The 16,237-nt window shown below is 48.1% G+C and overlaps 1 protein-coding gene across 3 annotated transcripts; it reads right to left on the reverse strand.

The window, feature by feature from the left end:
• Window positions 1-2,103: 2,103 nt before the first annotated feature.
• Window positions 2,104-15,874, reverse strand: KLF15 (KLF transcription factor 15). Of its 3 annotated transcripts, none has more exons than XM_052777894.1 (3): window positions 15,841-15,874; window positions 10,320-11,427; window positions 2,104-4,159 (listed from the first exon to the last, which is right to left on the reverse strand). In XM_052777894.1, exons 2-3 carry the CDS (start codon window positions 11,360-11,362, stop codon window positions 3,991-3,993), a joined length of 1,212 nt encoding a protein of 403 aa, XP_052633854.1. In that variant the 5' UTR covers window positions 11,363-11,427; window positions 15,841-15,874; the 3' UTR covers window positions 2,104-3,990. The 3 variants fall into 3 exon arrangements, with proteins under 3 accessions (XP_052633854.1, XP_052633852.1, XP_052633851.1); XM_052777892.1 differs by lacking the exon at window positions 15,841-15,874 and adding an exon at window positions 12,559-13,575; XM_052777891.1 differs by lacking the exon at window positions 15,841-15,874 and having other exon boundaries at window positions 10,320-12,498.
• Window positions 15,875-16,237: the final 363 nt, after the last annotated feature.

Genomic DNA, 16,237 nt, shown 5'->3' on the forward strand with positions numbered 1-16,237 from the left:
AGTAAAACCTTTTAGAAACATACAGAGATCTCGCAAGTGTTAGGAACCAGGTCATGACCACCATGTGAAGGTTCTAACACTGCACATGTGTCCATTCACACCTCATAAACCCAATTATAGATGTTTTAAGTCAATGAGACTTAGGCGTATGTGTAACGATACCATGCTGTGCTTTGCCATGCAGAGTTGCTGAAGCAGGGACATAATAAACTTATCTACAGTTGTGGCATCAAAGCACTTAAATATATATTTATCTTCAGGTGGATGTCGAGTAATGGGGCTTAAGGCAAGGCAACATTTTTCTCATTAATCAGCAAGGCCCAGGCAGGCCAGTAATTCTATATAAAACAAACATCAAAATCTCTTTTGGAAATTTCTACTTTTTTGTGACAAACCTCCAAAAATGTCATTAATTTTCACGCAGAACGAACTCTCCTTTCACAGCAAACATGGCCCTACTCTTTTGAGCAAAATATTGCACCTTTTACTTAAGCTTAAATTTCCTTACAGGTATTAGCCAGAAAAACCCACACAATCCACACTCAGAAACCGTACTTAAAACAGAAAAGAAAAAAGAAAAGAAAAAGAAAGAGAATAAGTGTTTCATGGAAACTATTCCAGGCTAAAACATAGCTTAGATCTTAGATTTCTGCACTGCTGTGCTCCAACAGCAGGTATGTTGCATTACTCCACTTCAGCTTTAAGTATTGTCTCTTGCAGCAAAATAACAACTTCTGCCCTGAGTATCTTGCAGGGTGAATTGCCCAACGCTACAGCAATATCAGACCTCCAGATGAGATGGGGAGGAGACCGAGACGCTGGTTAAAATAAAGCAGCTGGTTTAATGCATGATGTCGATAGGGTGAGAACAGAAGGGAATCGGAGATCCTCTTGGTGCAGGCTTGCTAATTAAAGCGTGTACGCAACTAGCGTTCTTAAAACAGCTGTCCTTAGGACTCTGGTCTTCAGGCTACATCTCAGGAGGTAACAACAACCTGGAGTGAACAGAAGTTAAGACTGCCTCATCCCTCAGTCCTCTTGCCAGACTCATAGGGGTTCTCTGGGAAAAATAACTGGGGGTCTGGAGAGCCCTGGCTCATCAGCTGGCGTTTTGTGGTGGCTGTTCTTCAGGGAAAGACTTTAATCCCGAAGTGCCCATTAGTCTCAGAGTGATTCTTGCTGGGAGAAGATCTGGACCCACTGCACCATTGCTCCCATGGAGACTCGGAAGTGATTTTAACACCAGTAACTTTGCTGGTTTCTTCTTCCAGTGGAGGCCAAGCAATCAAAAGCACAGTGCAAGAGATGTCCCAGCTTGCAGATCACAAGAGCATCACGTTCATGCCCCTGTTGTTACGAATGGGAAGCAATGGTTGTTGCAGAACAGGGCATCTTCTCCTCAGGCCTGAGGCATGCTTTGTACCACAGATCCTTCACATCACTCTTTCAGACGGGGGATTTACAGAAGAGCCAACTGAAGCGCCTTGGCACCAAGACCTCCGCTGTGCCGAGCCTTTCTTTCACAATCTAATCTTGTGACTACCAGTCTTGATGCTTGCTCCTTCCATCCAAGGATCACATAAACATAAATTAAGTCCCACAGTATCACTATGATGCATTATTATCCCCAGTTTACAAGAAAGGGAACTGCGGCACATGGCAATTGAGTCCTTTGTCCTGGGTCACACAGTGAGTCACCGTCACAGCCTCAAGCAGACTCTGAAGCCCTTCCTCCTTCACACTAACCACTAGAGCTTGAATTTCCTCAAAACCTCCTTGCTCTAATTTATTAACCACCGTTTTACTGCAGCTGCAGACCTGTTCCACAGCGGTCAGAAACCACAGAAGGCATTTGGGTCCCAGTGCGGCTGCCAGGTAAGGCGTGAGGGCTCCGGCGAAGGGAGAGCTGAAGTATCTCGCGCCTCCCAAGAACTTTCTGAGATGAGAAAAACTTCTGCAGACAATTTCAGATCTGTTCCATCAACTCCCTGTTACCCAGCACCTGAAAAGTTACATCCAGGTGAATCAAAATTTCAAGTGCTATTGTCCTGATTACAGAGCTGGCTACAAAGGAAATTGATGAATAATAATTTCAAGAAGGGATTTAAAATTTTCATTTTCATTTTATTGTCAAAGTAAATATATTTTTATGAAGAACAAAAGAAAATATACAGAATTGTAACTTATGTACACTGGCTTTATAGGTATTTTTGTTTCCAATTTACACAAATTTTGATACGTTATTAAAAGATATTTTATATAGATATGCATCTATGTACAGTTTTATTTACATACATTCATAGGATGTGATATAAACCAGTCAACAGATGATAGTTCACTTATATTAATTTCTAGAGGACAAAAGGAATGCATTCGCTTTATCTAGACCTGTTGTTCTTGCACAGCGTGGGCTCCTGCTCTGCCTAGCGCTAGAATCACAGTTTCCCATTTCCCATTTTGCCAACAAAAAGACAAACAGATGCTGTCTGCGAATGGAAAGGAAATGCAACATCCATTATAAAATCGTTCCTAATTACTGAATTCTATTTTCTTCTAAAGCTTCTTACAATTGCCAGAGTTCAAAAGGAAAAACAAAACGAGAAGAAACACAAACAAAATCACTTGCCTGCTACCATCTGATTATTTGTTTAAATTCCCTTCTTAGCCAGCTACCACACAAATTTGTTTCTTTTGGCTACTGTTCTCACCCATTCGCCCACCCCAGCTGCACGGAGCTCTGACACAGCTGTCAGTAAGGAGAGGATCAGCACTGAAGATCACCCTTGGACAGAAGATCTCACAGTGCTGTCCCACCAGGCCACGATGCCTCCCACCCTCCCCTGGGTACAGCTACAACCTACAAGGCGCTGCCGGCCAGAGGACGAACGGAGGAGACTTGGCTCCAACCAGCGAGGCGTTGACTCGCAGTGGATGCTCGGTGCTCCCCAGGACCACCGGGCATCTCCTGGGCTGGCGCTCGGGTTTCTCCCCCAAGATCACACAAGAGGACAGGAGCAGAGACAGGAACAGAGCTCAGCCGTTCTCACAAACGGCTTCCTGCTGCTTTACGTGCCGGACAACAGCTCTTCTGCTAAAGACGGTGGATGCTGCAAACCAGAGTCAAAGGAAAGCAGCGTTTCCTTCGACGCATGGGCACCCTTTCACCCCCATGGCAGCACAGGACAGGAGAAGCATGCACAGAAGTATGCGCTCAGCCACACCAGAAGGCTCCACTCCAAGCCATTTCATCCAGCCTGAGCTTCCGGGTTTGCTTGGGGTACGCCTTTGCTTAAATATATATTTATATGTATGTATGAATATATATACATAAATATTTATATATAGCCCTAGCCAAGGAAAAGGTAAATGTGAGACGGAGAAATCAGAGGTGCGGAGGCGCATTCCAGCGCTCTCCATGCCTTGCCTCCCCCTGTCCCTGACTCCCACTGTTCCTCCTCCTATGGCCAGCCCCTACAAATCCTTGGCTCAGGCGACCCAAAAACAAAGGAGTTGTTTTCATTTCAAAAGGAATTTGCTGTTTCCAAACTGGACAAATAGAGCAGCTTAATAAAAACTCACAATGAATGGCCTGTACATGAGCAAAGCCCTCAGGAATGCCAGGGCTATAATTAACTAGCAGCAAGCAACTCTTACATTTTCCTGTGCAGCAGAAAACAGCTAAAAATAAAACACTAATTTCCAAAAGAAGCAGCAGCAAAGGAGGGAAAGATAGAAGGAAAGGAAAATAACATACTTAAAAAAAAAAAAAAAAAAGACAAAAAGGAAGAAGCATCCCCCTCCCTTGACCCAAAAAGAACTTCATTCTCAAATCATCTTTAAAGGACATGGGATACTCAGACATGGTGGTATCAGGTAACAGCATTGACTGTTCTGTGGAGACAAATAAATTATCACTAGAAATATAGTGAGCAAAGTGCTGTCATCGGCTGTTGTAGGATGGCTGGGCGGGAAGGGGAAAGCGGGGACCAATCAGTTCACGGAGCGGACGGAGCGGTTGCTTCGTGGGAACCGATGCACCTTGACATGTTTGGACAAGTGGTCACTTCGAGCAAACTTCTTCTCGCAGACAGGACACTGGTAGGGTTTCACCCCCGAGTGGGAGCGCCTGTGCCGGGACAGCTCATCTGACCTGGAGAACCTGCAAGAGAAGGGAAGCCTTTTCAGATAAATGGGTTTTTACATTGCTAAGTCTCTCTCAGTGGAAAAAAATGTCCCCTCAGACCACTGGGAGACTCCACTTGCGGCAAAGCCCAAATGTGCAAACTGGAAGGGACACACAACAGGGCCGGTCTGGTCCCAACTGGCAGTCAGCAGCAGTGATGGAAACACACAGTAATCAACCTCATCCCACGTCAACTCTGGACTCAGAGCAACGCATGGAGGCAACATTTGTACGAACCTGGCCCTAAACCCAACAACATGGGTACAACTCAACTAAAACAGCTCTTGATCCCTCTGCCAGTCCCCTTCAAAGCCCGTCCCACAACCTCTCTCCTGCAAATCCAAGCACGGACCATTCTCAAGCAGAGATAACAACCAACGTCCCGCAGGTGAGGTCTGCTCCAAGCTCCCGCTGACACGAGCACAACGGACATCCAGTAATTGCGCCTAGTTTGAGATGGACCCCAGATAACAGCCAGACATAGCTACCCAGAAACTACTTGGCTTACCAAATCCAGCTGAAAAATTGGCTTTTGTACATGCTCCTGCAGGCTAAATAAAGACTCATTAACATCTCAGTACCAGAGATGCTCAACATGGTAACAGCTGAAATGCAGGTGGGCCCCAATGGCCATTAGCATAGTTACTTCATGGGCAAACTGAAATCAAGATTAAGCCTTTAATTACCAAAATTGTCTCCCAGAGTAATTTCAATTTTAGATATTTCCCACCTTCCATCTCCACAGAAAAATCCCCAAACAGCCACTGTGAATCCCCCAGGCTTTATTGAACTCAAATCAGCTAATCCTTTGGTCTTAACAGTGGGGCTGGCTCTATTTCCAGCTTGGACCTGACTGGGAGCCACAGGGTTAATTAATAATGTCACACTAAAACAGCCCTGTCCAGATGGGTACGAAAAATTTGCTGCCTGACAAAGGGCAATTAAGTGTTTTGTTGCCAGAGCAGTAACAAAGAGCGGCACAGAAAGAGAGCTTGCAAGAAATGGTATCAGCTGTTTATTTACAATAAATAAATGAAGTCATGGGCGCTAGCTGAATAAATCGGGGAAAGAACATGTAGAAAAATGTGCCCTTCTGGAGCAAAATATCACATCACCAACAGAGTGAATACGCTATTTTTATGAAAGGGGGAAAACAGGACTGCTGGGCTCCTATGAAAAAGTCCTTCATGGAAGAAAAATAATTTTCCACATAAAGGTTTTAATTAGCTCTGATCTCCCACCACCAGTTGAGGAACAGGGTGTAGGCGCTGGGAAAGCTGGGAATGGTTTCTTCAGTTCCTGCAGCTCTTCAGTCTGGTGATGCTACGCAGTGAGCGTTCTGCAGCCAGCGCAAAGCAGATGCAGGTGCAGATACTTGCCATAGCTAAGATACGGAGTGGACACATCTCTCCCGGGGTGGTTCCTTCACGCGTTCTCTTGCTTTTCTGCCTTGTCCTTGCTTTGGTATCCCCACGGTGAAAGACTCAAATTCACCATTAAAAGCAATAGCCAGATGCCCTAATGGAGCCATCAATCCGTTCCTCACCTGGGACGCGTCTTCTTCATAAAGGCTACAACAGGGGTTTCTCTTCGGCCCTAGTACCTGCACTTTTGCTTTCTCTAGCAACCCTGCTCCTTCCAAAACCACAGTCTGGACCTGGGAGCAGCAGGGCCAGGGATTTCTCCCGACTCCTTAGCAGTAAGCTAGTCCCAGTGCCACATCCCTGGAGGGATGCTCTACGGATGAGTGGGACTAAGCATCTTTCTGGAGAGGGTGGGATGTTGCCGGTGCAGACTGCCTCAGTGGGCCTCAACGCTGGACAAGGAATGGACTTGTTGCCAGAGGTGGCAACCACGTCCAGGGAAAAGAGGTAGCAGAGAGGGAAAAGCGCATTTGCAAAGAGCCATGCTCTTACATACAGGCTTGCCACTCAGAGGAGGAGTAAAACGAGATGTGGCCAGGTTGCCTTGTCCCATGACCTTGGCCATTAAGGTCACCATCTGCACCAGAAGTGCAGTAGCACATAGCTAATCCTGCACAAGAGCTCCGCAAGTGCATTTCGATAGGGATTGCATGGATGGTGGGGGAGAAAGAGGTGCATATCAGGAATGAGCAGCTCTACTCGTACCCTGGGAGCTCATCTGATAAAAATACACTCTGCCTCATAACGATGTCCTTAGCTGAAGAGGCAGGAATGTTGCAATACTGTTCCCCAGCAGTCACGGAAAGATCAACTTACAGAGCCCACAGAAATAAACCTCGAGCTGTCAGTGTGTTTACAAAAAAACAACGCAAAGGCTGGGACAAGGAATCCGGGAGGATCTGGTGGCCTGGCTCTGCAGTGAACTGATATTTGCAGCACGTTCTGGCACTGAGATCACCCCAAGAAAACTGCAAATAATCCCCACTGGAATGCCAAATTCAAACAAAAACAAGGTACCCCCAAGGAACACCTCACTATCCAAAGTCACTGCCATTTCCAGAAGGATTCCTCCTTCAACAGAAAGGTGGAGGGATCTGGGCAATCCCACAGCAACTAGAAGAGTCTCCTTCATCCTTCTGTCTGGTGGGACCCCAAAGGACTTGTAACTGCATCTCCCCTGGAGACAAATCCTAGAGCTCCCCGATATGCAGGATGTCCCGTGTCTCCCAGCCAAATGAGGACATCGCTACATGGCTCACAGGGCAAGAAACGTCAACAGTTTCAGCCCAGTACTCCATGGTCCCTACCACGGCCACCAGCCATTGAGACTGACCCAGGCTGTACCTCTCCTCCGCAATGGAGGGGAGGCTCTGGATTCATCCTGCCCATCCCCAAACACGGCTACAGTAAACCAGCGCTCCTCCTGCGCACCTGCAAACCCCTTTGCACAGCACCAGCAAAAAAGGCCACCGTGAGACGCCTGCCCTGACCTGTCCCACGCATGGTCCTCCCCACGCTCACCTGGTCCCATACACGCTCCCGGCCACGCGCATTACGAGCCTTTAAATTCTTCCTACCAAACCAGGCAGAGCTTGCATTGCGCGCCGTCACCCGCAGAGCTGGCTGCGGGGAAGCGCCTCCAGCCCAACGACGCGGCAGGGCATTTAAACGCGATTGCCTAATCCCCCAGGCCTTACAACTGCAGCTTTGTACGCCGCTGCGCCAAGGGAGGGAAAGCAAGAGCTTCTCTTGCTCCATGCCACAACTCGGCTGCTGGGGACAGGCCCATGCCGCTGCTCAGCTTTTTGGTCGGGGCTGTCTCAGGAGCAGCGCTAACCAGAGGCTGCCATGTGCCAAAGGCATAAGCTGGCATGACACGGATCAGCGCGCTGACCGGTACAGCGGGGTATTGAACGCAACGGGTCACCGGCCACTCATGAACACCTCTCTGCAGCCTGCCGAAAACAGCCCTTGCCCCGTGCCAAGGAAGGGCGCAAGCAAGCAGGGTTCAGTCTCCTCTAGGGAGGTGCTTGGGGCTCTCCAGCCATCCTAGGGCTTAGCAAAAGGGTTTGCTGTGTGCACACCCCTACCTAGGTGCATTTAAAGCATGCAACTTCACCATAGCAGGACTGCCCAGAAAGCTGGGGAAGCTTTAATACCCCACAGCTCAGCCACTTTGTGCTAGGCAACACTTTGTTTTGTTTGTGAAATTACTATCTTCAGTGAGGTCAGATCTTAAGCGTCTTCGGTGAAAAAATAAATACGCAAGCTCAAGAACGCAGCGAAAGGGGGGGGAAAACAAGAGCCCAGCAATGTTTTAGTGCTTAAATTAATTTGAGATCATATAAAACTGGGAGCAAACAGAGAGTCCAGATGCATTTGACTTAAGTCACGTGAGATCACAGCTCTCGCTGGAAAAGGTAAACATGCTTTATTGATGAAAGGGGACTGAGTAATTCAGTGCTCAATTGGGTATGGTCTTTGATGTGGGAGCAGTGCGTAGGGGATGTGCAGGAATCTCAGGCCAGTACTAATGCTTGCTGTGAGCGCAGGAAGCAGCTCCCCAAGCGCTGCCTCTCCTGCTGGCTATAAGCCTCCCCCCCAGAGCAGAGCCCTTCCAAAGTTTGGGGGTGTTGGGGATTGGGGAACCAGCCTGGGCTGTGAAATGCAACAAGACAAACAGCAATAGAGAGTTTGAAAAGCCCTTCCAGAAGCTCTTTGTGGACAAGACACGTGTTCCTCGTAGCTAAGGTGATTAATTTCTCATCCCTGTTGGGCTCCTCATCTTTAAAAAGTTGTGGCTGGCTGAGAGTGAAAGTTCAGGGTGGTCCTGGTTGTGGGACCTGCACTTCTCTTGGCCCACCTTACACCTGCATCCTGCTTTTGATCCACACCGGTCACTGTAACTCTGGGAGAAGGCAGGCACCCCGGTGTAAATTCAATCTCCATCCCTTATCACTTAATATTTTTCCTAAATGTTCCCCTTGGTTTTGCAGCCTGGGAAACACCAGCTCTGTAATAAGCCAGAGCTGGAGAAGGTCACCCACAGGCAACACTTCAGGCTCCTGATCTTGAGCCACAAAAGTCACTGGGAGCGTTGGTATAAATCTCAGCGTGGATCAGACAAACCCTCACGTGCCACAAGCATTTGTCACAAAAATGAGTTTTGCTCACATCCCAGCGCAAGGAAAGCCAACATGACACCCACAGCCACGTTCACAGGCAGCAGGCACATCTGCTGCCTGTGCGCACGTACTCTGGCAAGCAAACAAAAAGGAGCGAGTGCCTCTCCTGCAGGTCAGGAGCAAACCAGCCTGCGGCTTATGGGACCGATCAGCTAAATAACACGGCTTTAATTTCAGTGCATCCTGAGCAGCAAGCCACTGAGCCCAGCTCATGAAAAGTGCCACCAGGACAAAAGGAAAGAAAATCACCACCAGTTTGTAGAGCCACCATAAACTGAAACCAGAAAGAAAATCACCAAAGAAATTAGTTACATTGATCTCCTCAGTCCTTCCGAGAGGCAAGCTTCAAACTGGTCCAGTTGGGGAGCAGAGGATTCAGCCCCATTCTGACCTTTTCCCTCAAGCCAATCCAGCCATCTCTAACTGCTGCATGTCTCACATACTTGCATTTTTACACAACCCTCTCCTGTTACTTTTTACCTCATCTGTTCCCCATGATCACAACCCATTTCCTCATTAGACATTGCTCGCTGAAGCTCTGCAAGATATTCTTTGAAAGAAATACAGTTTAATTTAATACAAGGGAGTGAAGACTTTGTTTTCTCCCATCACAATTTGTGGTGCTGTATATTAACACATGCTAGCAGGCAGGCTAGTAATACAGCTAATTGGAAAGAGGGAGGAAGGCTTCCGTCAAAGTTTCCTTAAAAGAAAAAGTTGATTTTTTTAAACAAAGTTTTAATTTTTCAACTAGTATTAAAAAAAACCAAACAACTAAAAAAAAGAAAAAACGCGAGAGAGATCCTCTGCAAAATGTTTTGTTCAGTCAAACCTGCAATCTTTCATTCAAGCAATGCTTAACTCCACCTCAGCCTTCTGGTTATGTTGTTACATCTGACAGCCTTTTGCAACTTTGAGTGGCACCCACACATTTTTCTGAATCAACGCAGAGAATAAAAACCAGAGCATGCTGGAGCGTCACTGCCAGCATCTCCAGAAGGAGTGGGATGGAGTGCATTTTCTATGAAACTGCACAGCATACTGCTCTTCTTAACCACACTTGCTTATCACAGCCCTTCAGTGATCATGTTTAGTCCCCTGCAGTTGGAGCCACATGCAGCCACACACAGTGATTCTGCCCTAAACCATCCAGTTCACTCACAGCCCTCAGCTGGTACCAGCCAAGCATCTGCTGCAGCTGGTGTGTTGCAACCAGACCGATGTATTGCCTGCAGTAACAAGCTTAATCTGACCCTCTTGGAATGAAATACAAATAAAAAAAACCAAACTTGTCTGTTGTTAAGACACTTAAACAGCTGGTGCCAGCAGGTGATGCTGTGCTATTTAATTATCAAAGCCCCTGGATTACCTAACAGGAAGAAAAGTCTTTATTCTCAAACCAACCAAACAAGTTTTGGGAACAGAAACAGTTTATAAATCAGAGTGCAAACCTACCTGCTCGGCAAACTAGGTCAAGTGAGCAAAAAGGGGAAGGGGGATTGGACAGTGCTGCACCCCAATACTAACCTCCATCCACAACCCGGCCACGTGCATGCAAAAGGCTTTTCTCCCGTATGCCTCCTCAGGTGGGCTTTCAAATGGCTGCTTTTCGTGTACATCTTGGTACAACCAGGAAAAGAACATTTGTGCATTTTAATGAGTTCTGCTGCAGGGTTCTTTTGAAATTTCTGACCCATGATGATTCCTGTCTGACCCTGGATCATGCCTCCTGGCCCAATTGGCTTGGCGGCGATGGGGACGGGAGCAATGCGGACAAATTTAGAGGACAAGTTCAAATTGGACGACTGAACTATCTGAGGCACAAGGGCAAATGTCTGTCCTTGGATGTTGACTAGGAGCTGTGCAATTTTAATGTTGTCTTGTGCTGGTCCTTGGGAACTGGGGCTCGTGTTGGACTCCTGTTTGATCTGTACAGGCTGAATTTGGAGCATAACTGGTATCCCATTCTCCAGGGACATTCCTCCATTTGAAGCTTGGCCACCTTCCGCTGAGCTGCTCAACTGTTCATTTTTACTCTCTTTTAAACTCGCGCTGGGTAACATATGGTCTTTTTGCTGTAGCGAAGCAACAGAAACTTGGCTGCAAGCTCTCAAGTCCTTGGTCTCGCTTTTAGGTCTTTCTTTGAGCTCCAACTCCATGTTCTCCTCCAGAAATTCCTCAATTTCCTCAAGCGTGGGCTGAAATGGTCCTGAGTCTTCCATATCCACGGCAAATTCAGGCAACCTAAAGTACTCCTCTTTCACTATTGGCTGAAGTCTCCTTTTGTCCCACCATGACGCAGCAGTGTTCCCCAAAGATGCCTGGGACAATAAGTAGTCTAAGATACTGTCCTGACTTTCCGCACTGGACGTGCTTCCATAGCTGGAGCTGAGAACCTGGGAGTCAGGGCTGGAACAAGAACAAAAGCTGGACGAGTCGCTGTCATCTTCTGACAGGGGAGAGGGCAGCATTTGGTAGGACCTCACCCCTGCTGTCATGTCCCCAAAGTATCCAAGAGAAGATCTTGTAGATGAAAAGGATTCATCAGTAGGCAGCAAGTGATCCACCATTCCTGGGCGATCTCTTACGGATATCCCAACAGCATATACCAGGCGGTGAAAGTTCAGGTGAGAGCCTGAGTGTAGGAAAACAAAACAGCAACAGTCAGAAGTTGGTTTAATCATTTATCTCCATGAACTTAAAGCTCGTAAAGCCCTCTCGCTCACAGGAAAGTCCAAAGCATCCACTCTCACTGAGTACACATGCTGCTACACGCTTTGATATGTCTGTACCACCCCCTAAGGTCTGTCAGGGCCAAAGCATTTTGCAGGATTGCACCACGTATTTGCAAAAGAATTCTTTCAGAAATCATTTCCCAACTGTGTGCGCTCTAGATTTACAGCTCCCTTCCAGAATATTATTGGCAAGAGAAAATAAATTATGGGCTTTCACCTAACAGTGAAACCTAGAGCCAAAGAAGGGAATGGGGAGAAAAAATAAAGTGTTGAAATTTTTACCACCCAAAAAACAAATAAAAAAAGAAGTTTATTGCTGGTGGCCATAAAATGCAAATCCTTTCCTTATCTTGTAGCTTTCCACCAACCTTATTTTTAACTTCCTCAGTTCCACAAATATAGGCTAATCAGCATAATGCAAGGATCAATCTGTCAGGAGCCAAAAATATTTACTGTGCTTCAGCATTTACTAGGCGGATTTTCCCTTCCAGATGTAATGAATCAGTGTGCCAACGTCATCATCACCTGCACTGCCCTTAATAAGGCTGGCACTGCATTGAGCTAATTACCATGTCCTGGCAAGCCAGCTGGTGGCTGGTTTCACCTCATCACTCCATACTCCTCTCTCTCTGGGAGGTCGAGGTGATCTGAACCTCACGCCAGTTGCTAAACTGGGAGGGCTCGTACAGACCCCCGGCATCTCAATCTGCCGTGACCCATGGTGGGCAGCTGCGCTCCCAGTCTCCCCCCCGGTGTTAAGGCAGCGAGCGGGCAGCATCCCACAAGCTCCTACTCACATGAGCCATAGTCCTGCTGCAACCCCACAGAGGCACGAGGGTAAAATCCATCCTTCCTAGCGCAGCCCACCGCAACGCTCACCGACAGCGGTGACCGTCCTGCGCCTTGCCAGTTAAGCCAAGCAAACTTCCTAGAAAGGTTTCTGGGGAGGGGAAGGCAGGAGGGGCATCTATGTATTTGTTTTCTCTCCCCCCCCCCCCCCCCCCCCCAAGGAAAAAAAATAAATTGCTTACGGATGGAGACTATGCCTCTGAGAGAGCAAACGCAGAGACCTCCGGACAGAGCAAACACTGGCCCTCAGTCATTCGCTCAAGGTGACTGATTGAAAACAGAGCTGTGTATGTGCATAATAAAACAACTCTTTCTGTGGAAGGTATGTGGACTGCAGAGATAGAAGTCATTTGATCAGCCTATGAGGTTTTGTGAGTGTGTGAATTAGGAGGCATGTGACCCAGCGCGAAGGAAATGCCAGTCAATCTTGTTACACGCTGTCATTTTCCACAGGCTCTGCTGCTGCGCTTCGGACGCTTTGCCATGAATAGTCAATAGCTCCCAGTTTTGTGCAGGGAACGGAATGGTTGTTACTGCTATTGCAGAGCATCCTTGCTGCAAAGTCTCCAAAATTTGCCCTGTCTTTGCCTTCTCTGGAGAAAAATAAAAAGGCATCTATGTGCTCAGTGCTGCAGTGAGCGCAGAGTGAGATATTTTACACAACACCCTTAAAGAGCTCCATCCCATTGGCAGCAGCTATTAATATTACACAGGAAACGGGGAAAAAAAATGTATTTCTTAAAGATACAGCTTCCTCCTCCATACGTACATGGAGGAAGTAGGGGAGGTTGAAAGAAAGACTTAAAAGTAAGACTGCACATTTTCCTGGTATGCACAGCCTGTCAGTCAGCTATGCCTCCGAACCGATAATGAAATACCCACATGTGCCGAACACGAGGAAGTTCAAACAGAGGTTAGTAGCTCTGTTTTGTGACCTTAGCCTATAATCATTTCTTATAGTAAAAGTGAAGAGACAGAAGAGCTGAACTATTTCTAACACACAGGACTTACTTTTTTTTTTTTTAAATCTCTGCATTGATGGAAAGTTCCTCCAGCAGAAGTCCCAGAGCTGAGCTATTCCCAGTTTTGAAACAGAAAACACAATCTGCTTCTGAGAAGTTTGTATTGGCTTCCAGTAAGAATTCACCCAAATAGCTTGTTTCTATCTTGCACCAAAACCCAGCGACTGCCTTGTGAAATGTGGGGCAGAAAGGAGGACTTGCCCTCAGATGGTTTCTGATCCTCCCTCCCATGTCTGCATTGTTCCAGCTTGAACTTCTGAAGAACAGTGCTGTGAGTGAAATCTGGACTGCAACATGTTTTTTTTCTAAGAAAAGCTGGCGTGCTCCACATGCGGGGAAAGACCAAAAGTAGCTGGTGAAGTTCTTTTTTTAAGAAAAAAAAAAAAAAAGTTCAAGTTTTCTTTAAATGCCTGCGAGAACTAGGAAGCCACATATCAAAATATCCATATATTTCACTGGGAATAGAACTAAACCCTAACTTGAATAAGAGCTTAAAGGAGGGGGGGAAAAAACCCAACAAACCCCTAGCAGCTGCTGTGAGAAACGCACCTCAGCAGAAAACAGTCAGCACGCTTATTTCCCCATCTCTTTTGACAAGGAGCAATGTCACTTGGTGTAACGAGAGTCATTTTAAGAAGAGAGGGAACTGACTGTCAGAGGCAAATAGATCCAGGCACATTACGGGCCAGAGCTGCTTTCTGTGCACTCTCAAAACTTGCAGAACAGCCAAGAAGATTTTGGGGAATGCCTGGAATGCAGGATCGGGCCTGGGCCATATTTTATCCTAAAGGACAGACTAACAACCAAAAGGCTTTCATCCCTACTTTGCCTGAAGACACAGCCAAAACCAGAAGATTAAAAAACAAAACCAAAAAAAAGCCACGGCTGCACAAGCTATGAAAACTAATGATGCTGTTTACATAAAGCACTTTCATCTCTAGGAGCCTTGAAAACACATTAGAATGTAAGCACTTATAGAGGGACCTCAGTGCCTGAGCCACTGAAAACCAGCCACTTCTGGAGTGAAATACAGCAGCTGCTCAACAGCACACGGCAGCACGACCGTCTCCAACTTTTAAGAGTTCCCTGGATTGTTATGATGTCCTTTCTGCCAGAAACATGTTGTTCTGTTTAAAACCTGTCCATCTAATCACCAGCTTAAAAAAACAAAAAAAAATGAACACACCCCCCCCAAAACAGAGAAGGCATATTCTGACTCAGAGTAACATTAAAACATTAAGTCCTGGGAACTTGCTGGAACATGGGGACATATTTCCCAGCCTGTCATTTCTGGACGGTCAGTCCAGCGCAACTGATCACACAGCGGTATATGGGTTCAGATACACTGACAGATATTTCCTACTGCTACAGCTTTTTCTAGTTTAGGACTAATCTCTTTAGGGTTTTCTCTTGTTCCCTAGAAGATTTTAAATCTGTTCAGGCTGACTCCTGCTCCACAGACAAAGCCATAAACCAGGCAGTGAACCAGGCCCAGCATTTCCAAGAAATTAACCTAGAAATGCCGGGGGGGGGGGGGGGCACCTAAAAAAAAAAAAAAAAAAAAAAGCAGCCAAAAGGAAACCCATTTTCTCTCATCCCTTCTGCAAGGTGGCTGCACTGCTCCCCGGACCCGGGGGGGGGGGGGGGAAGGGGGTTGTTTAGCGTCTCCCCGTTTGTTTTTTTGTTTCCAAACCCACCACCTCCGGGAAGCTGCAGAAACGTTCCCAAAGCCTTATTTTCTGGAAACAGGCCCCCCTCCACCCCCAAACTTTGGCTTCCACAAGAGGAAGCACTTTATCTGCAGCGGGTGCTGGCGGCGACCCCCCCGCCTCCCGCACCCCCGGGCTGACCGAAATAACGCGCGGCATGAGCCGCCCGGGCAGGGAAAGCGGGCCGGGGGGGGGACACGACACAATTCCCAACCCAGCACAAACACAGCCGGGTTTCCACGGCTGCAAAGCATTTGCTTGTTTGGTTTTTGGTTTGTGGGGGGTTTTTTTTGGTTTGTTTTTATAAATTATTATTTATTTTAATTGTCTTCTTGCTTCCTTCATCCCTTTTCAGGAGGCTTTGGGGGCCCGAGCTCACGCCCCCCCCCCCCCCCCCCCCGCGGCGTGGTCGCGATGACCAGGAGTAACACCCCCCCCCCCCCGCCGCCTGTCACACCATGGCACGACACACAGCTCCAGCCTGAAAATAGCCCCCCACCCCTGCCCGCAGCCCGGCACCCCTCTGCTGCACCGCTCGGGGGGGTGGGTGGGGGGATTTAACCTTCCACCCCCCCGCCCCACGATCGCGCAGCAGCGGCACAAACACCACCAGCGCCCCCCCCCCCCCCCCCCCCCCCCCCCCCCGGTCCCGGTGCTGCGGCAGCCGGGTGCAGGGGCACCGCTGGCGGGACGCGCACCCGCGCAAACCTCCGCGCCCCGCGCACACCCTTACCTGAACTCCTCTGCAAGCCGGGGACGGGGGGCTGTGTGTGCGGGGGGGGGGGGGTGTGAATGCCAAGAACGCTCAGAAGAACGCGCAAACGACAGTGAAAATGAAATAAAAAACCCCACCCCAATCGCACAAAAAATAAGAACAAAAAGCCAAAATGTAAAAAGCCAACCCACAAGGAATAAAAACGCGAAATAAAACACCGCCACGCGGAAGACACCCCCCCCCCCCCCTTCCCGAGAACCAGCGGGAGCCCCGGCGGTGAAGCCGGGCAGCGCGGAGCGGCGGAAGAGCGGGCGCAGCTCCCCCGGGAGGCGGGTGCGCGGCTGCGGAGCGTGGCCCCGCTCCCGTAGTACTATATCCCCCTCACATGACGGGCGCCCGGCGGCGGCGGGGGAGG

This window comes from Harpia harpyja, chromosome Z (genome assembly GCF_026419915.1).
Source record: "Harpia harpyja isolate bHarHar1 chromosome Z, bHarHar1 primary haplotype, whole genome shotgun sequence".
Lineage (NCBI taxonomy): Eukaryota > Metazoa > Chordata > Aves > Accipitriformes > Accipitridae > Harpia > Harpia harpyja.

What these genes read in the sequence shown, in the direction of transcription:
- KLF15 (XM_052777891.1), bottom strand. Translation starts at nt 11,476, where the DNA reads ATGATTAAACCAACTTCTGACTGTTGCTGTTTTGTTTTCCTACACTCA. An exon ending in TGGCCGGGTTGTGGATGGAG is followed by an intron (nt 4,160 to 10,319) that starts GTTAGTATTGGG and finishes CTTCTCTTGCAG; the next exon opens with GTTCTCCAGGTCAGATGAGC.